The 21,599-nt window shown below is 41.5% G+C and overlaps 1 protein-coding gene across 4 annotated transcripts in view; it reads left to right on the top strand.

Annotated features, from left to right (window-relative positions):
- Myo1b (myosin IB) overlaps positions 1–21,599 on the top strand; it is a 165,422-nt gene that overhangs the window by 124,530 nt on the left and 19,293 nt on the right. For all 4 annotated transcript variants that reach the window (XM_085837047.1, XM_085837050.1, XM_021176619.3 and 1 more), the window contains 9 exons: positions 5,849–5,953; positions 8,286–8,348; positions 10,539–10,739; positions 11,777–12,003; positions 13,899–14,099; positions 15,901–15,994; positions 16,968–17,117; positions 19,477–19,545; positions 21,263–21,349. In XM_085837047.1, coding sequence (XP_085693173.1) covers positions 5,849–5,953; positions 8,286–8,348; positions 10,539–10,739; positions 11,777–12,003; positions 13,899–14,099; positions 15,901–15,994; positions 16,968–17,117; positions 19,477–19,545; positions 21,263–21,349 — 1,197 coding nt within the window. The remainder of the gene's footprint in view (positions 1–5,848; positions 5,954–8,285; positions 8,349–10,538; positions 10,740–11,776; positions 12,004–13,898; positions 14,100–15,900; positions 15,995–16,967; positions 17,118–19,476; positions 19,546–21,262; positions 21,350–21,599) is intronic.

Genomic DNA, 21,599 nt, shown 5'->3' with positions numbered 1-21,599 from the left:
AGATAAATAAATATTAAAAAAAGAGGATAGTGATAGGTACAATTTTTAAATAAGACCTTTGTATAGATGACCCCTTTAATTAATAGATGTGGAGTGGATGAATGTATTTAAAAACCAGGCTGTCAGTATAGCATAGCTGCCACCACATAGCTGCCACCAAGATCTGGTGGGCTGAGTTTGATTCCTGGATGGCCTGGAACTGTCCGTGTAGAGCTGGCTAATCTCAGTTTACAGAGTTCTACCTGCCTCTGTCTCTCAGGTGCCAGGGCTATAGGCTGTCTCGCTGCACCCATTTGCTTTGTTTTCTATTTCCATTCCTATTCCTTGAGAGAGGCAGGATCTGTGCATTGTACTTAATAGTTTTCTCTATTTTTCTGTCTAAATCTCTCAGTTTAATCATCAGCTAGCATGATTTTAATCATTTGTCTTTATTTTATAAATATGTTTATTTGGATTCATTTAAAATGAAAATTTGGCTGATATAATTTTAGATATTTTTGTCTATGTTTTATTTTAAATTATAAATGTTCTCTTTTTTCTCTTAATAAGTTATTCACAAACCTTTCTCTGATACTTGCCTAAGCTTTCTCAGATTTTCAGCAATATTGCATTACATATGAAAATGTCAGTATTAACCACAGAAAACCCAATTAAGAATTTAAGAGTACTGGAAGCTTCGGTGGGAGGAATAAGTGTAAACAAAGTATTCATAATTCATATCAGTGCAAAATGAGTGGTTCTTTGTCAAAACTGACCTCAGGAAGTGAAAGATTCTGCCTTTTAGAGCACTGTGTGCTTTACTTTAAAACTGTGCAGTAAGGTCCAGAGCATTGCCTAACTGCCCAGTTCTGCCTCAGTGACTGCCCTGTCAGTCGCCATGGATGCACTTTTCAGCTGAGCTGGTAGAAGCCTTTCATCTCTCTGGTTCCTCTCTAACCAGAGGGGGAAGTGGGGGCATTAAGCCTTGGGATGATGACACATGGATTTCCTGACAAGCACTTCGTGCCAGGGGTGGATAAGTTTGCCTTGCTGGCTGCATGTGGTCTGATGTCAGTGTGTAAAACAGATTAACAGACCATAAATGGAGAAAGGTGAAGCTCAAAGGAAGAAAACATTGTATAGCTCTACACTCTGGTGGGATAGGAAATCCACGTTCCAAAGGAAGAAAATCATATCCAGATGCCCCACACAGTTACGTTTGAACATTGTTTTAACTCAGAATTTGGTCTTTGATTTCTGAGACATTTTTATAATTTGTCCATTAAAGAAAAAATGGGCTAGCCAGGGAGAAGAGAGGAGGGGGAGGTGGGGTGTATATTATTAAAATGCCTGGTTCATACAAGGTATTCTCAAAGAACTAATAAAATGGAGGGAAAAAAGAAGTAAGTGCTATTACTTAAAAAAAAATTATATTACACTGAAAAGCAAATTGAACAATGTGAAATCTTCCTTAGGCTTATCTGGAAGGAAGTTATTAAATTGGCAGTTAGTTTACTGGAAAAACTTAATTAAACAGTAACATTCACTAGAACCTAGAGGCCTCAGTTTCTGGTCATGTCATATCCTGTACAGCTGAAATATTCTCATCCAGGCCAAGGGCTAAGTTAATTGTACCGCTTGCCCTATCGTGGTTATAGAACATGTTTTCCAATTAATTCTGGCTATAGTCAGTACCTTCTATTCTAGTTCCCCTCTGTGCTAGAGAACACATGATTGAGGAAGAAGGTGAAGCGGATTTAAAAATGAAAAAGTGGCTGTGAATTAGATATGAATATGATGTGTTATAGTTTTTAAAAATCATAGTTTACTTAAAAATATTTTAAAAAACTGTGTTCCTAAATTGTTTTTCCTTAATCTTACTGTATTTGATTGTTATCTACCTAGAAAAAAATGTTACATATATGAAGGAAAATTTGTTACTCAGTTTTGTTGATGTTTAGAAGGGTGAAATAGCTAAATTAGCTAATAATAGCTAATATTAAATATTTTTCTTACACATTTTAAAGTTTTTTTTTCCCCTGGTGTTCAGTTTTTAAGAAGTAATTATTGCTTTGGAGGCTTTTTTTCTGGGCATAGTGGCTTTAAAAAACAATTGTGAATAAATACATTCCCTTCTGTCAAAATGGTGATATTTTTGGTGATACTTGGGGGCTGCCTGAGGCTTTCCAACAGGGATGCCATTGCTAGGACGCATTTACAGCAGTGGTATGTCCGTCCCAGGTCTCTAAAGTGCACCCACAAGGCTGTGGGTTTATCTATAAATGAAGCATTTCATGTGTCATGCCTTCATTATATAAAGATAAAACCTCACCGAATACATTATATCCAAATGCCAAATGTTTGTCCTGGAGGGAGGAGCAGACCTGTAAAAACATTGACAGTGTATATCATTAATGGCACACTTTGCTTGAACAAATCATGGTCTTTGTAGTTGAACTGCCTGGTTTTCAGAACATAATGTCTGTCTGTAAAATATACCATCTCCCTATCCTTAATATTCAGGTATGAAGTTGTCTCTTTCATTTACCTCTTAATTTTACTATTTATTATTTATAAAGATTAAAACTTTTTATAATTACATAATTGCCTTTAGAAATACAAGATAGCCTTAACTGCCTCTGTTGCAAAGAATATAGTGTAATAGGCCAATATCTCTGGACATGTCTTTCAAAAACATGCTGCATGGAACAGTTGTGGTTGATACTGGAGAGCAGAAAGTAGCTGTGAATCATTCTGCGAGCACAGTCAAACGGTCTCAGAGTCTACAAGACTTTTTAAGAAGCCCTGGTGTTTAAAGTGCTAGTTTGTTCTACCCCTATACAGAGGGTGCTTGCTCCCCTGTATACAGTCAGGACACACTGTGAGTTAGCATGGAACCTTTTGCTCTCCTGTCTTCCCCACAGCTGTCTGGACAGAGCTTCACTGGAAGGGATCATTCAATACAAGCCCTGAATGTACTTCTTTGAAAAAATCCTTGGAGTGTGTAGAATTCCATTGCAGTAGATGCTGATTTCAATGTGGGAAAATAATTTAATTTCCACTTTGATGGTTGGGTAGTCTAGTTTTGTTTGGGGGCTTGGGAAGGTGATTTTTATCATTAGAGAGTTCAGTTTTTGTTCTTAGACCATCTCTAGGTGGATACTGTTGCCTTGCCATCTGAAGTGGTTTTGAACAAGGAGGCCGGCATGATTCCGCAGAGCACACTCAGGGTCATGGATGGGAGGTTCTTCTGAAACTTGAAGGGTTTTGTCACTCTGCTGTGATCCTCCAAATGCCTTTGTCCCCTACTCTTTGGGTTAGATATAGACCTTGACCCTACAATGTACATTTTCTTTACACTGATGTTACACTGAATTAAGAAATGCTGGACTCTGCAACCCTAAGACTGGGCATGTTTTATTATTTATCAGCATTTCGGCTGGCCCCTTTCGCCTTGCAGAGTTCTTTCTTCCTTAGCAGGGGCACAGTTGTGATCCCACATGCAGCTTCAGAACCTCTCCATTAGATTGATGTGTCTTCATCTAAGGTTTTCTACCAATTAGAAATATAGCCTCATTGGGCGGTGGTGGTGCACACCTTTAATCCCAGCACTCGGGATGCAGAGGCAGAGAGATTTCTGAATTCAAGGCCAGACTGATCCAGAGAGTGAGTTCCAGGACAACCAGGGCTACATAGAGAAACCTTGTCTCAAAAACCAACCAAACAAACAAACAAAAACCAAAACAGCCCCAGTGTTGCAGACACCACTTAAAGCAGTGAATAACTCTTTGAAAAATCTATTGCTAATTAAGAACTGACTGCATTTTGTGTCTGTCCCCTTGCACCAGAATGCAGTAAGTATAAACTGTTTGCAGTGCTGGTCTGTTGCATGTGCCTGTGCTAATAGCTTCTCCAGTTTCTGCGAGTTTTGTAGCCAATGGTTGCTGACTAATTGTGTGGCTGTGTGCAGAAAAATAGGAAAGATTAACGGCAAATATAGTTTCGCTTGAATTCAACCCATAAGCTGCGTTGTAATTGTGAAGCTTTGCCTCCAGTTTCTTACTTGTTCATTGTGTATTTCATAGTCTTGTTTGGAAAGTGCACAGAGCACATCATGTATCCAAGGACACGAGTCATTTTCCTCTCTCCCCTCCTCATCAGTGGACACTTGAAACTTTAGCATCATTGGGTTGAAATGGCTTCCTCAGCACAGATTCTAAAGCAGAAGATTTGCTCTTTATATTTGTTCCCCATTGTGAGAGGTCATCTTGTATTAAGCACTCCAGTATTGGGTTTGTTTTTTTATTATTATTATTTGTGATCATGGCATTATAGAAGGGTATATTTTACCAAACCAGAAGAGCCTGATGTTTCTCATAGGAAATGACTGTGCTGCTGCCTAAAAGAGTAAAGACATCTGGCAGCTGCAGTGGACTGACTTTATTTCCTAATAAAAATTGTTAACTGTGGTTTTAAAGAGTTTGTGTGAAAAGGCATCTGGGGAGGTGAAAATGCATGCTTGCTTCTTTCGTAAAAACCTTCAGGATGTTGAGAAACGTTGCTGCCTAACTAAACTTAGATCAGCGAGGTTAGTTGGTGATTGTGGAATCCTATGGGTTGTTTACATCTTGGAGTTAGAAGCTTCCTCTGATCACTGCATTCTGGGTGATTACAAATCCTTAGCAAGATTCCAGACAAGGAAATTGTCAGAGGCTCTCTTGTGACCCCATTCAGGTCCGCCCAAGGCAGGACCAAAGCTAATTTTTAAAAATCAGCTTCTAGATACTTGCTTGCTTTTGTCATTTGTAGAGAGATGTAAAGGCCCGTCCTTCTGCTTACACACTGGGAATGATGTGCGTCAGACTACCCATGCTGAGGTGTTCTTTGTTAGATCAGGCGTGGCCGCCTCAGGGGGAGCAGAGTCACATTTACCCGAGGTGGAGTCTGTGTTCTTTTGCCCACTGCCAGTACCTCTTGGCAAAGATGGGCTGTAAACTTCAACACCACATCTGTGTCATTCTGGAAAGTTCTAATAAAGCATGAACCTCCAGTGTGTTCATTGAGCTCTGTAGGTTGTTCAATATTATTTCATCACGGAGCTTCTATCAGAGAATTGATAAGAGATAATTAATATGAGGCAGAACTTCTGAAGAGGAAGCCTGGGTACCTGAGAGCCGATTTGGCCTTCTAAGAAGAGAAAGATTGTCTCTGACTGGGGGGGATTAGAGTGTCGATGTGAACTTTTGAGGACAGAAAGATTGTCTCCGGCTGAGGGCGTGGCTTGATGCTTTGATTTCCATGGATCTATTTGGTGCATTCACTTGCTCTGTGTGTGTCCCATATTTACAAGGTATACTATGGCGTGAATCATAGTGAGCAAGATGGTATGCCTGGCCCTTCTCCTTAAGCAGTGTGCAGTCAGATACATATGTGAAGCTGGTCAATACATGTACGTCTCTGCGCACACATGTACAAACAGGTCGTTGAGTGAGGGACCTGATTCTGGTTGGAGGTTGAGGTAGGAAGACCCGAGAATGAACCATTTGGGAGTTGTTGACAGGGATTATGGATCTCACTGTCTTTACTGAATTTCAGGGGGAAATTTAAACCACAAATGGGATGCTTCTCTACCATCTAAAACTCCCCATCCTTAAGTACTGCGGCTTCCATGCATATCTCTTTTGTACGCTGACTCATGAGCCATTCCCCACGTGCTTGCAAGGCACGTCTGTCCTGGGAGCTTGCGTGGGGCCACAGTTGAGTGTAAAGGGTGCTGGGTGGCATTTTAGATGGGTTGAGGTGTTGAGTGTCTTCCTTAGGGAGAGCTAATGATATGGTTACAATGAATTTCCTCCTTCTTACCACACAGGATAACAGCTTCGAGCAGTTTATTATTAACTATTGTAATGAAAAGCTTCAACAAATCTTCATCGAACTTACCCTCAAAGAAGAGCAAGAGGAATATATTCGGGAGGTAAGGTTGAACCAGTCTAAGAGGTTTCTCCATTATAACTAAAAATCTGTGTTTGAAGGCCATCTGCATAACCCAAGAGTAATGCTCTAAGTTTAATATTTTATGCCTTCAAATATTTTATGTGTATGGCGGCTGTGCTGTCTGTTCTACCAGTGCTCAGAACAGTACCTGGTACATAGTAGGTTGTCATTAAATACTAGCTAGTGTCCTTCGATCTCTTAGGTTCCAGTGTAATTATGTAAAATAATTCTGTGTTAAGAAAATGGAGGTGAATAAATAAATTAGATGCACACACTGAATTAGCACTGGGACATAAAAGGGAATGAGTGATTGACACACACAGCATGGATCGTATGAATCATGCTAAATGAAAAAAACCCGATTCTATCCATCTTAAAGTGACAGAGCTGTATATGGATTGTCTGTAGAAAGCCATTGTCAGTGGTTGCTGGGGCTTTATGACTTTGAATGGTATGACAAGAGGGAATTTGGGTACTGACTGTGGTTGTGGTTTTAGGTTATGAATGAGCTGACACTAAGAACTGTATACCAAAAAATCAGTGTCACTACAGGGAGATTGAGAATTCTTAGAGATTTTGCTCAATCTTAAAAAAAAATTGATTTTAAAAATTTATAACATAATTTATACATAACATTTGTTATATGATCACTATATTCTTGGTGTTGTTTAAGGACTATCTCATTTAATGGCATCTTAAATTACCCAGAAATAATTGTTTGTAAAATCCTTTCATCTTCAATTTTAAACCACAAACTTGGTTTTACTCTTTTATTTTTTTTTTAAGTAAACATATACTTTTTGAGAGATTGTTTTCTTATGTCTATATTTTTTTTGTTTTTTGATTTGCTGTAACATTTTAGGAATACAATTAACTGTTTTCCTTCTTTTTAAAAACATTTTAAACATACGGCTATGAGCATGCGCTGGTGCATGCAGAGGCCAGAGGATAACTTGTGAGAGTCAGCTGTTTCTATCTACAGTGTGGGTTCCAGGGATTGATTTCAGCCTGAGCCATCTTAACAGTCCACTAGATTCCATTTTAAAGACAAAATTAGCAGTGTAACCCCAATGAACTTAAAACTCAAGATAGTCCTGTCTCAGCCTAAGATGAATAGTTAGATAGACAGACAGACGTATAAATTTAGGTAGATGATTGATAGGTATGTATGTAGGTAAGTAGGTAGGTAGGTAAGTAGATAGATAGATAGATAGATAGATAGATAGATAGATAGATAGATAGATAGATAGAAGTGCACGTTAATACATATGAATGCTCAGATACTTGTTTTCAGACAGGTATATCACTATGTAGCTGAAGATATCCCAAATACAGGATCCATCTGCCTTACTCTTTGAGTGCCAATGTTACAGGCATGCATGCACTCCTGCGTGTATTTTTCTAAGCGAATTGCTAGCCCCCAGTGGCTTAGTAAAACAACCCATTAAACCAAACTGTTAACATTTCTTTTTGTTTGTTTGTTTTAGAATGGTCATTTTACTTCAGAAAAGTTTTGTGCTTTTCTGGCAACATTCTGGTAATATAAATACCCTCAAAATCAAGAATCATTCTCTTCCGGTCTTCTCATCTTACAGAGACTGCCAGGAAGTTAATGTATGGATAACTTGAAATACTTCTGAGAGAATATAGGCAGATTCCTCACTTATTATATGAATTACATTTCTTCTCCTAAGAAAACTAATGTCTGTGTCCAGAGATGGAGTTAGGCAGACAGAGAAGGAAGGCAGTCCTCACTGGTTAGTGTTAGAGGCTCTGTGGGTAGGTTTCCCATGGTGTGCTCTGTGGAGGTACACACTTTCTCCCCACATTGGGCTGTTTTTATATGAAATAGTTAACTGAGTTAGAACTTAGTATTAATTCTAAAATTACTTTTGCCTCGTGAATGACAAAAACTCTAGATCTTAGTTGCTGGGATCAAGTTCTGCCTTATTTCCTTATAAACATCATAAGTATATACAGAGCAATATTGACCCAAGGGCCTGTTGAGTAAATATTTGGCTTAGAGCCCATGAAGTGCATGGGAAACAGTGACAGATGGGAGAGTGGAATGGGAAGCAGCCTTGGGGCAGGTCAAGGGCAATTGCTTCAATCGGTTCATGTCAGTGGTGGACTGCTGTGTTGAGGAAGCTTTCAGAACTGGAAGATGATGTTGACAGCTCTGGTTCTGTAAAGAGAGAACTTCGGATTAAGAGTGAAATGTGGGTGGGTGGGGGGTGCAGGGAGCGGTTCATTTTTCAGGTGGCACTGCAGCATTGCTGTATGGATTTGATTTTGTTCGGTTTTGTTTTTAGGACATAGAATGGACTCACATTGACTACTTCAACAATGCTATCATTTGTGACCTAATAGAAAATGTGAGTACTTCGGTATTAAAGGAATTTTTAGTAGCATAATTAACCTTGTGCAAATGATCTCACTGCCTTTCTACACTAAGCATCCCTATTTTACACTTTTCTCTGTGTGTTGGGAACTACTCTGTTTGAAGACTTTATGGTCATCTTATGTACTCATTCTCTACTCTTGAGTGAAGGCATGGACAGCTTTTATTATTGTACTTAGCCAGGACACCCTGATATTGTTACCCTGTCACAGCCTCTTGGCCACTAGCATTTGTGTACTGTGTATGCTGACCAGAGCAGACACTTAGGGGTTTAACACATCAGTGTGCCCATTTCATGCCTACAGTTCAGTGCTACTGTACCATTGAGTTTAGGGTAGAAAGAGGGAAGAGGGACAAACCTCTGAGCTACATTAGCAGGTCATTTCTGGCCTTGGTTTGATTCAGTGTATGAGAGGATGCTGTGAGTGTGGCCAAGAACCTGGAATTTTTCAGAGTGTGTATGAGTTTGAAAAGTATAAAAATGGGGAAAATTACTGGGCAGTTTTTAGGAAGCTGTTTGATTGTAAGTTTTTGGTTTGGGGCCATGGTATAGTTTCTTGTAGTGAGTTACCTGTCGGAAGCCACATTTATGTGGAAACAGGAAACCCCTCTGCTCGCCGTAGGGTTGGTTGCTTGTACTTCTGACCTTAATGTAGTCTTTTCAGACAGCGTACATGGCTTATTTCTCCTGCCAGGAGATGTGTGTTGTGTTTCCAGAATGCTCTCTTGCTCCTGAGTGTTGAACAAACATGCTGTGCTCAAATCAACTCTTGTGGAAATTACACGATTGGCCAGTGTTTTCCCATCAATATGCAAGATACTCTCGAAAACATGAACTTTGACTTAGTTGAGCATGGAAAGCAGTAAATAATCCAAATCATCTCTCCTTCCTGATAAAAAATAAACTTTGTTTTGGAAACTTTGGCCAGCATTAGGAGGGGAATGTTGTCAATCTACATAAAGAATTCCAAGCTTTTGCCTCAAATCCAGAAATCATATATTTCCTGAAGTTTTTTTTTTTCCCAAGCAAATTTTGTTACCTGAGGACTCTGCTGTGGAGGTTTCCCTTTCCTGATGAGATGTTTCTCTCACAAACAGCAGGCACTTAAAGGAGAGAAATGCAGTGCATGTAAATGTACCCACTTACCTCACAGAAAATGCCTTGTACAAATGATTGAAGAAACTTGTGTTCATGGAAGAACCCAGAGCTCAAAGGAAGTGCTTCCTTCCAGCACCAGTGAACAACAATGTCTATTCTGGGGATGTAGTGAACATACTTGAGGGCCTGCTCTTCCCTTGGGTTTTGTGTGGAATGAGTAAATGCTGGTCAGAGGAGATCATAGCCTTCTGAGGGCAGGACCTTTGCCTTGGTGGAAGTGGGAGGGGTTAAGGGTCAGTGGCTTGGATTGTTTCTGGAATTGCAACTTAGGGGCCTTGGGGACAGTCACAGGAAGTGCACTGCCTTTGTTAGCAAAGTAGAAGATTCCTGATTTCTGGTTCAGTCTAGGGCTGGCCTTTCTTGAAGTAAATATGATCACAGAGTCTGAGCATACAAGTAAAGTTTCACTCATATTTAATACTCAGTTAGATATTTTATGTTGAACAAGAGTTTTATTCTAAAATGGTTTTGAACAGCACTGGATTGCATGATCATGAGAACAACATCCTAAAACACAGCACTACTCCCGTCCCCCAGAAACCCAGCTTTACTCTGAATCTGTGAACAGTCTGGTACCATGAGACCAATGTATTTCCTAAGCTGTGAAGCAAATAGAAGACAAGAGGTGGAGCCAGAATTAGTAGCTTGAAGTAGACACCATTCTACCATGTTGGCTTGTGACTCCGATTGGGTTTTGGATTTGAGGCCCACACACACTTTTCTGACTGTGTGAACTTCCTTTGTACTGAGGGTGAGGTGACTCTGGGTCCTGTTGGGGACGGAGACACAAAGGTAGATACTCCAACCCTAACACATCTGGGTCACTCTGAAAAGGAGCTGCCTTCTGGGGGCCTTTGTGATTCTGTTTTCTGTTACAGCTGAACAGAATCTTACATGTAATTACGTCAGTTGTGTTTGATGTTATGATTAGGACTAATTATTAGAGCAGCTTAGCAAAGAAGGAAGGAGAGAAGGAAGGAAACACCTTTCTTTCTTTCCTCCCAGAACACAAATGGAATCTTGGCCATGCTGGATGAAGAGTGCCTGAGACCCGGCACTGTTACAGATGAGACCTTCCTGGAAAAGCTGAACCAAGTGTGTGCCACCCACCAGCACTTTGAGAGCAGGATGAGCAAGTGTTCCCGCTTTCTCAACGACACAACCCTGCCCCACAGCTGCTTCAGAATCCAGCATTACGCTGGCAAGGTACAGGGGAGCACCCCAGGCCCACGATGTTGTCCCCAGGGCTCCTGTGCCTCCTGGGAGAGGGTGTGCTGAGCACAGCTTCTATAGGAGACTAGTGAGGGCAGCCAGTGCTCACTGGTAATTGAGCCTGGACCACGGTGAGCTACGTCTTGTTAACACAAGAAGATGGAAAACAAACCAGCAGTCTTAATGAACACTACAAAGTGTCTTTATGTCATTTTATTATTTTTAGCTCTTAAGCTGTTCTATCAAATAATACAGATAAAGGGTTGGTAAATTGAGCCAGAAGAAAGGCCTACTGTAAGGTTTTAAAAGCACAAAACATTTAGCAAAACTCAAGAATTCTTCAGTTGAAATTTTGAGAGAAACTGGGGGAAATACCTAGTTAAAAATTCTTTTCCTCTGTATTTGAGGAAGTTGATCTCAATAAAACAGTTTAAACAGTAGGCTAATTTTTATTCGAAAGGATTATTGATTGGAGTTATTGCTACCTTTATAAATATGAATGGAAGCTTCACAGGAGAATTCCTTAGTTATGCATTTATTCAAAATGAGATAATCCTGGATTGCCTTTGATTTCAGGATGCCTTTTGTTTTGCTTCATTGGCCCATAGTATTAAAAGCTACATTCCTGCTCCGTTTCTCTGTTGCTTAGGATGTCTGAAAATGCCCGTGTTATCTGTTTCCGAACCCTTTCTACTTTGAAACAGACTAGACTGGCATGTGAGCCAAAAAAAAAAAAAAAAAAAAAAATTCAGACATATACCCATACCAAAAACCATCTAACATTCTTTAAAAGTGTTATGTTAGCATTTTTGGAGTTTATTCTTACAAATGCTGAAGGACATTTTAGACCTTATTTTTATTCCTTTTGCATCTTCAAGAGATGGAACTCAAAGCTGGAAGCAAACTTAGTATCAGTGTGTGACAAGTGTACTGGGGTTTCTGATGTTGGAGTCTGGGTGTCGTCATTGTTTGACACTGTCCTGTGCCGTGAGCCAGCAGTGAGTCCCGTGTGCGGTCACTATCACTCACAGGTGCTCTACCAGGTGGAAGGATTTGTTGACAAGAACAATGACCTTCTGTACCGGGACCTGTCTCAAGCCATGTGGAAGGCTGGCCACTCCCTCATCAAGTCTCTGTTTCCTGAAGGAAATCCTGCAAAGGTCAACCTGAAGAGACCTCCCACCGCAGGCTCCCAGTTCAAGGCGTCTGTGGCCACGCTGATGAGAAACCTGCAGACCAAGAACCCGAACTACATCAGGTGCTTCTGGGACTTGAGTTCATATTCATGAAGCCCCTAGTGTCACTGGTTTGGTTGATGTTGAGGTTTTTTTCTGTTTTGTTTTGTTTTGTTTTTCCAACTTCTAAGGTCATCTTAGATGTGATTTGCTTGGGACTTAGGAAGTTTCAACTAGGGTTAGAATTTATAGAGTGTACTTACTCTCGAAGCAGTAGGAGATTTGCTGTCTGATCAGATCCTTGCCCTTGGAATTTCAGTTAGGGAGAAACCAGAGTGAATGACATTTTTTTGTATGTGTGTATCATTTACACGATATTTGTATCACTTAGAAACACAAATAAGCATATCACCCTGCCTCGAATTACTCAAGTTAGAGCACATACTGGGAGGAAAATCTCATGTCTTGAAAATCGGTCTCTGATCATTTGCTTTCCTTGGTCTTGGTTGAGTAGAGTTTTCGCATTTTTCGAGCCGCCATTTACACGAAGTGATACGCACAGGTTTGAGGTGAACAGTTCCGTTAGTCTATAATTGTGATGTTGACCTTGGCACCATCACCTTGGGGAGTGCTTTGTTGTCTGGTTTTTATGTGTCCCCCAAGGTTGTGAGGTGGTCCTCCCAGGATTGCTGCTAGGATCTTGGCAGCCTGATTCCAGACATGCTAAACTCTTACCATTTACTGTCCTTGGTCTCTTTATCAGTAACCAATTCAGCGTATGTATAGGAGACTTCACAACTTGGTAGACTTTCCCATTGATTTGCCTGTTGCCCTTGTTAAATTAATGAATAGAGTAGATTTAAGTAGTAAAAGGAAAAGTATAAAACATCCAAGACAGAACCAGATAAGATTTAATTGTGTGCAGTGTGTGTTTAAAAAGATCACTTAACAGTTGTGTAGCCACAACTATGGTTGTTTTTTAGTAGTCAGGATATGGATAGCTGCTATGTGATCCCAAACTAATAATGATTTCCACAAGTCTGGCATTTATTTCTGTGTAAGGACTCTGCAGTGTAAGAGATCTGTGCTAATTAATAGGAAAGTTCCTTGTGTTTTGTGGCTCTGCCATTTCCAAAGTGTATTCTTCTTCTCTCTGTTCAAAGGTGGATGACACCGTGTCTACACCCACAGCCACTGCTAAGCCAAATGGAAGGAGGGAGGAGTAAACGTCTTCCTTTTAAGGACCTAGAGCTCATTAGTTTTGCTTTGATACTAAAATTTGGTCATATTACTATACCAAGTACTGGCAAAGGAGGCTGGGGATGGTGTCCTTCCTAAGCAACAAAGAGCTCTGTTACAAAGAAACAAAGGCCAGGAATGCATAGTGGTTTGTCTTCTATGGCCTTATCACCATTCATATGTACATATGTGTGTTAGCCCATTCCTATCTGAGTCTGAATTCCCCAGAACCCACATAAAAACAGCTGGCCACAGCAGGAGCTGCCTAGCATCCCTGTGCTGGGGAGTCAGGGTCCTCCCGGAGTCACTGGCCTGCCACTCTAGTTGAGTGGCTAGGCTCAGGGAGAATGAATATATGCATACACATACATAGATATATCCATGATCTTAAAGGGTTCCTTATTCCTGTCTTCTGTGTGGGTCCCCACCTCACAGAGGAAACAGCAATACTGATTCAGGTTATGTAGTGTACATCATTTTCAAACTTCTTTCATTCAACAAAATGTCATTGACAATCATCAATGCCACTGAATCTCTTAATCGTTCTTTTTTTTTTTTTTTACTTGCAGTATATACAATATTGTATTTATTCTTAGTTTACTATGAAATCGTTTGAAATAATTAGAAATGATTTGGTTTTCCAAGAATGGTAAATGGCTTCTGTGGAATAATGAGACGTACATCACTGGGTAAGATTCGTTGGCAGAGTTTAAAACCTAAAATACTTGAAATGTTTTAGGTGCATCAAGCCAAATGATAAAAAGGCGGCTCACATTTTCAATGAGAGTCTCGTATGCCATCAGATCAGGTACCTGGGTCTTTTGGAGAACGTTCGAGTGAGACGGGCAGGCTATGCCTTCAGGCAGGCCTATGAACCTTGCCTGGAAAGATACAAGATGCTTTGCAAACAAACGTGGCCTCACTGGAAGGGTCCAGCAAGGTAAGGAACTCTCTGGCTCTTGCAGTCATCAGCTTTTAAAATATCCAAGTAGTATTGTGTTTTTGATTTTGTTTTGTTTGGTGCCTGTATGTAAAGTTGGAAACCTGCTTTCATTAGGATACCATTGTAGTAATCCTCACCTTGCTATAGAGGTGTTGATTTTCTTTGACATTAAAATGGAACATATGAAGTCCGCACTTGGAACTTGAATGACTATAATTGTTATGGGTATACACATGGTGAACTGATAATGTGTGAACTTTGTAGATTATAGACAGTTAGAGAAGAGACCTCTTGAATGGCTATTCTCAGCTGTCTGCTTTTCACCAAGAGAATTTGTTCCTAGAAAGAACAGAAGGGTGAGGTAAAGGTCTTACCTGTGGCTCTATGTGCCTCAGTCCTTCAGTAGACTTGAGAAGCAGGTGGGATTCAGTATCAGCATTGTGCTTGTCAAGCTGTACTGAAGAATACAGCTTGGCCATGAGTCTTGCTTGATCCCCGTAGTCCAGAGCAAAATACTGGGCACTGCAAGCCTTCTTTTCAGAGGTTCCTTGTTGCCTGTGAGTTGTCCACATTCAGAGAGAACTTGTGTGCTAGAGAGCAGCTGTTAACAGGAGAAAATCAGGCCTGTGAGAAATCTCCACTCTCAGCAGTTAGAATTGCTGTTTGTGAGGGGCTGTAGAAGTCTGAATACTGCAGGAGGGCCAGCATACCTGCTTCATGGGTGAGACAGGCACGTGGGGACTTTCACCTTGCTGTGCCAAGCTTATGCCCACATTCTTAGCTGGATCCAACCATTCATAGGAGATTGAGTGATGATGAGACATGGAGTCTGAGCTATAGAGAAGATGGAAGTGTAGTCTGATTTCTGATGCAGGGTATTGTTTCTGTGCACCACTATTTTCTAGGATATTGTGCTAAACATGTTATAACAAGGAACATTATTTATTCCTGTCTGGTAGGCAGTCCACAGGTTGGTGGAGCCAGCCTAGTTTTAGAAACTGATGTTGAAAGCAAAGTCAAGGCCTTGTTCCTGCTACATGAAGCCTGTGTTCTGTAGCGTCTCATTGGTCTGGCACTTATCACTGTTTTGGGCTGTGCTTGGCCTCTGCAGAATGAGAGGAATATTAAAATGTTTCAAGAGAGGGGCTGAGTTGATGGCCCGATGGTTAAGAGCATTTTCTGCTTTTGCAGAGGACCCGGGTTAGGTTCTCAATGTCTGTATGACATGTCACAGCATCTGTAACTCATGTTCCAGGACATCCAGTGCCCTCTTCTGGTGTGCACAGGCACCAAGCATACAAGTGATACACACATACACACACACACACACACACACACACACACACCTGGCCCGCACTGATACATTAATTGACTTATTTTGTATTGATAATGAAATCAAGAAATACCTCTATTTTTCAGTATATAGTCTGAAGCTAGATTTGCTTTTATAGTGTTTACTAATTTGGCTTAGTTTGGGGAAGCAAATCTTCAATCCTTTGGTAGAAAGAAGATGATTGCCAGCAGAGTGGTGACTCTAAACAGTGTCGCGGTGTTGAGCCTAGAGAGATGGATCAGCAAGTAAAGTGCTGACCACCTAAGTTTCATGGAAGGAGAGAATCACTTCCTACAAGTTGTCCCTGACCTACACACATGCGCACACACCCCTAACATCATTTTTTCAAATGTAGCTTATTTGTGTGGTAATGATAAAGATGTGGTATGATATGATATGAAATGAAGTCAAGTCACTTTTGTAACTCAGGAAAAATATTGATTTGGAATTTGTTTACTCTTCTAGGTCTGGCGTGGAGGTTCTGTTTAATGAGCTAGAGATTCCTATGGAAGAGTACTCCTTCGGGAGATCCAAGATATTCATCCGAAACCCACGGACAGTACGTAACCTTTACACTCTGAACTTGAATCCCTCCCGTGCATGTGGCCTAGTTGCCGAGGCACCACAATCAAATTTATCTGAGTGAAGTGTCTTAGAGCTGGAGCAAGTAAGAGATGGTATTTGTATAACACCAAAGCCATCTGATAGATTGTAAAAAACTTAAGAAATGAAGACAAGCCAGGCAGTGGTAGCGCATGCCTTTAATCCCAGCACTAGGGAGGCAGAGGCAGATGGATTTCTGAGTTCGAGGCCAGCCTGATCTACAGAGTGAGTTCCAGGACAGCCAGGGCTTTACAGAGAAACCCTGTCTCCGAAAAAGAAAAAAAGAAAAAAGAGAAAGAAAGAAAGAAAGAAAGAAAGAAAGAAAGAAAGAAAGAAAGAAAGAAAGGAAGACAAAACTATTGTATCAAACCTCCCTCCCTCCCTGATTCTAATTTGTAGCAACTGGAAGGACCCATCATTGTTTGCAGCATCTTCGTTACACAGTAGTTTTTAGAAATCCAGCTCCCAAGGTGCTGGAAAAACATGGAAGGAAACAGTTTTCAAAGTGTATCAAATTCGTGGACCTCCTTAGAGTCTCTGGGAGTCTTTGTATAAAACAGGTAGGCATAAAGTATAATTAATATCACGAATGATTTAGTGATAGTGGACATTTAGAGAACTTGAGAAATACTTGGGTTGTTGAAGAAAAAAATGGCTGCCAGTGTCTGTTCACAGAGCATGCATTTCTGGCCCTCTGTGGACCGATTAGCAATAGTGCTTTCCTGGTTGAGCATGCTTTACTTGAGAATCTAAATCCCAGACTGACCAGGATCTTCTATGAATCCATCAAAGTACTTACCTCATGCATCGGTGATCTATAGCATATATCATTCAAGTAGCTGGTTTCGACATCCTGCAAATTCCTTTCATGTGCACCATTAGGTTTAGACGACTTTGGCTAAGTCTGTCTATTGTTTTTTTTTTATTAGTTATTCCAACTTGAAGACCTAAGGAAGCAGCGGCTGGAGGACCTGGCCACTCTCATTCAGAAGATTTATCGAGGATGGAAATGTCGTACACATTTTCTGCTCATGAAAAGAAGCCAAGTTGTGATTGCTGCCTGGTACAGGAGATATGCGGTGAGTCTGTTGTTACAACCCGAGGCTCACTTCTCAACATTCTCTAAGTGCCTCTTGTGTTTGTAACTTACATTGCTAAAATTTCCCAACAGTCTCTGGAAATGGTTGTTACTCCTTTTTTAACATGGGAAAACAAGGCACCGAGTTGCTGGGTACCCTGCCCATAGCTGTCAGTGGCAGAGCATGGATTTGCGCCTAAACATTTCCAGAGTGTGGATTTGGTGCTGCAGCCTACTTTGCACTGATCTCCAGGAAGCATGTAGCAGGAAATCTATCGCTGGTCTTGCCAGCGGTTTGAGGAGACTGTGTCATATCCTTTCACTGTGATGGGATCATTTCTCTAAAATGACTGGCTGGCTGCGTACATTGTGCAGCATTGAAGATAGAGGACTTCTAGAGTGCCGGAAATCTCTTTTAGTACAACTATGGTCTGGCTAAAGGACTGCATTTTCACTAGTCCTCGGATATCTGGCCCTACTGTGGAGGAGTTGATAATAAATTACATTTTCTTAGTTAATATAGAGCGTCTTTTTGGAAACATTATCAGTTGGTTGACTGCTTTGTCGGAGGCATCCCACAGGTCTGAGAAGGACCTGAAGATTTACCTCCGCCACCATCACGTAAATTTATTTAGGTTGTATTCTTGCAAATGAATTGCATTGATAAGAAAGAGCACAGCTTATGAATGTTTTCATTCTATGCTTCTATGCAAAGTTTAAAAAATGTATTAAATTTGCAGCCAGGTCTTATTTAGTACACGCTTCCCTCCGCTTCTGAGGAGACATTTTCCATAAGACAAAATCAAGATAAAATCTATAGTTTCGTGAAATACATAATAGCGTTCCCAAATTTGGGGAACCATTAATATATTTAAAAGATAAAAAGCTTGAAATGTGCTTGGTCTTTCAGTGGGGTCTTTAGTTGCTTGTTCTAATGAGGAAGATCACAGCCACAGTCCAAGTCATAGAATGACTACACTCGAGGGCTGGATTTGTTTGTGTCCATTCAGCTAAGACAAAGTAGACGGTGGTCATTCTGCCTGGTGGCTGCGGTCTCTCTGAGCCTTGCACATTCGTGATGCTTTCTTAGCCTTGCACATTCGTGATGCTCTTTTCTGTTTGCCTGAGAAAGAGAGGACTAACAGATAACCTGTCTTCAAGAAAGACTTTTTATCACTGCTTATTTTGGAGTCATTAAAAAGTTTAAGCTTGAACGGGTCCTGAATTAATCTGCCTTAAATTCTACAAACAGCCTTAGCAGAGTGGACCCACAACCTGGTTCCTGACTTGATAAAGTTCACCTTTAGCAAGGGAAAGTAGGTATCTTGTCTAGTTACTGTGATCAACACAGTAAATGAAACAACTTGGGCGGGAAGGGTTTACTTAGCATTCCACCCCCACATCCCAAGTTCATCATTAAAGGGAGTCAGGACAGGAACTCACACAGGGCAGGAACTCAGAAGCAGGAGACTATGCAGAGGCCATGGAAGAGTACGGCTTACTGGTTTGCTCTCTTTGATTTGCTCAGCTTTTTTGGAGGGATATTTCAAGCCAAAATCTATACTCCCTACCTCTCTCCAATACTTCTGAAGATCCAGATGAAGCCTAGGCTCTCAGATGTCATGAGAATAGCAGCCAACTATCATGTGCCACAGTGAAAGGTTAACAGCCTGACTAGTGTTTTTTAAATTCATTGCATTTTCCTCAGAGTTGCCAACTCCCCAACATCCATTCCAAACCAATAAAAACAGGAAGGGTATACTTTTCTAGGGAGTGCTCTAGCAGCTTCACTGTGTTAAGCCATCAACTCTATAGCAAGGCCAGTGGTCATGGAGCTTGTTGAGCCAAAGTGTAGTTGAGTGCCTTTCACACTGTTGACTTTTGACACAGCCTGTCCTCATGGGTGAGGATGGAGTTAGACTCACACATTCTCAGGGTTCTGTCTACACTTTGTTTTAACTGATACCCTGATTTCCCAACTTGAAGTAGAGTAGGAATAGGAAATCTAAAAGTAACCTGATGGTTAGAGGTAGGCTGACCCAGTAAGGTGCTTGGTGAAAATGATGCCAAGAAGAGATTACTCTCAAAAAGTAGGTGCAAAGCATATAGGTGAACTCAGAATGCTCTGTTGATGGTGGGCAGTGTGGGGAAGGCTGCCTCCCAGCATGGAAGATCGGCATCCTTCATGTGGACTGCAGACTTACTGTAATAGTGTTGGACTGTCTAACCTTTCAGTTTCTAGGGTTGTGGATGATCAGGCATCCACCGCTCAGAGTGAACAGATCCCCTTCTTTGGCCTTGCAAGGTCTACCTTTTAGCTATGCAGATACAGCTATTCACAGCTTCCCTTTATTCTGCAGCAACAAAAGCGGTATCAGCAGATAAAGAGTTCAGCCCTGGTGATTCAGTCGTACATCCGGGGCTGGAAGGTGAGTTTCAGTAAGTGTGCTTTATGCATGTGGGAGCTGGGGATCTTCATAAAGGGTGACGTCTTCAGGTTCACTCTGCAGGGGAAGCTTCCTCATCTCCACCTGTTCTGTAAACAGCCTCATGGAAAGAGTAAATAGTATGGGGCCATGCAGGGAACCCCGGTGACCATGTCTTGGCTGCTTCCTTCTAATCCGCTTTATTTTTTTTTTCAAGACTTTGTTCTCTAAGCAGGAAGTCCCTGAAATAACACTGTATATCATCTTAATATCCTCATGCCCGGTGGTTTTGAGAAAAGCATATTGTCTAGAAAGCTGTCTCACAGCCACTGCCTGAGTCCTGTGGGTCTTAGCCACACATCTTTCCAGTGATGACCCCCTGCAGCTGCCTCATAATGACTGAAGGCTCCTGGCTGTAGCCAGGGCTCTCATAAGAGGAAAGAGGGTCACCGGCACAGTTGCTACACTGGTTCCAGATCCTTCCAGCTAAGGCTTGGCTCACGGGTCAGTGAACTTTGGGCCACAGGCAAACTTCAGCCTGTGTTCTGGCTCATACAACCTGCAAGCCAAGAACGGTTTTGATAGTGTGAAACAAATATAAAAACAAATGTTTTTATAGTAAACAAAAAGCAGAAAAGAGTTCAGAGCATGTGAAAAGTATATGAACTATGTATTTTGATATCCATACATAAAGACATGACCATGTTGATTTATTCTAGACTCTTGGTCCATGGTCCATAATAGCGGAGTCTGATAGCTGTGATATTTACTCGTCCTCTCCTGACCTCCTCTTTCATTGGTACTCGCGTGCACACACACACACACAATCTTCTCCTTTTATTGCCATTTCAAGGCCTCACTAATCTTACTTTTTACAGAAAAAGTTTACTGACCCCAGAACCCTCCAGTCCTACTCCAGGATTCTTCTGACTGCTTTCCTACCTAGAATGTTTTAGATGCAAAAGGAATACTTTGAGGTTGTGGTCAGTCTACAGCTTCTTGAAATGGTACAGGCTGGGCTACAAATCTAGTTGCATAGATTGGCCTTGGTATAGGCCTTGTCCAGATTAAGGGCTTATCCAAGTCAATGTGGCCTATGACCTGTAGGCTGTAGGCTCTGGGACTGGTCAGTTTGTAGGATAGAGACCCCCAGGGCAGGACCCAAAGCTTATTCCCAAGCCAGGTAGGTGCCTTCCTAGCTTGGGCAACTACTAAAAAGTCATCACTGGTGTGGACAAGAAACAAAAATCTTTTGATTTGAAAGGATAGCCACAGTGACTTCTGACAGAATGAGCAAAGAGACGTAGAGGACTTTTGGAGAATCATATAGAACTCTGGCCATCATCTGAGAATGACTGTCTACCTTCTATGAATGGCAGCCTGCCTTGGTGTGGCCATATTCTCCCTATCATGTCCCACCCATGGTGGAAGGCCACCCTGACGTGCCAGTGTCTCCAGACATGCACTGCTTTTCACAGCAGCTTCTCACTGGGCCATGTGCGTTTGCACTGTTACCTTTTTGGAAACTATTTTCTACTCACTGTTAAGTTAATTTAATTGTGTGTAAGTTAAATTAATATGTGTGTGTGTGTGTGTGTGTGTGTGAGTGTATGTGTGTGTATGAGTGTGTGTGAGTGTGTGTGGGGGAGTGTGTATGTGAGTATACACACACACTCATACACATATAAACGGGTACATGGGGATGATTTCTCTACCATAGGCTCGAAAAATTCTGCGGGAGCTGAAGCATCAGAAGCGCTGTAAGGAGGCAGCTACCACCATCGCGGCGTACTGGCATGGCACCCAGGTAGGCCAGAGGCCCTGAGGAGGGTGTGGTTGAGTTGGGGGTAACTGCAGAACCGAAGACCTTCAGACTTAGGCAGAAAATGATTCACTGGCTTGAGCACATTTGCCTCTTGCTCTTTGCAGCGTTTCGGTGTGGGTGGCGGCACCTGCTTTCGCGTTCGGCATCGGTGGTGACTGGTGTCTGTCTCCTTTTCTGTCTCCATTGGGAAGCAGCAGCAATCTTCCCTGCCTTAACTCTTTCTGTAACTCCT

This window comes from Mus caroli, unplaced genomic scaffold (assembly GCF_978045245.1).
Source record: "Mus caroli unplaced genomic scaffold, Mus_caroli_1 scaffold_1, whole genome shotgun sequence".
NCBI classification, from domain to species: Eukaryota; Metazoa; Chordata; class Mammalia; order Rodentia; family Muridae; genus Mus; species Mus caroli.
This window is presented reverse-complemented; position numbering and strand designations above follow the sequence as displayed.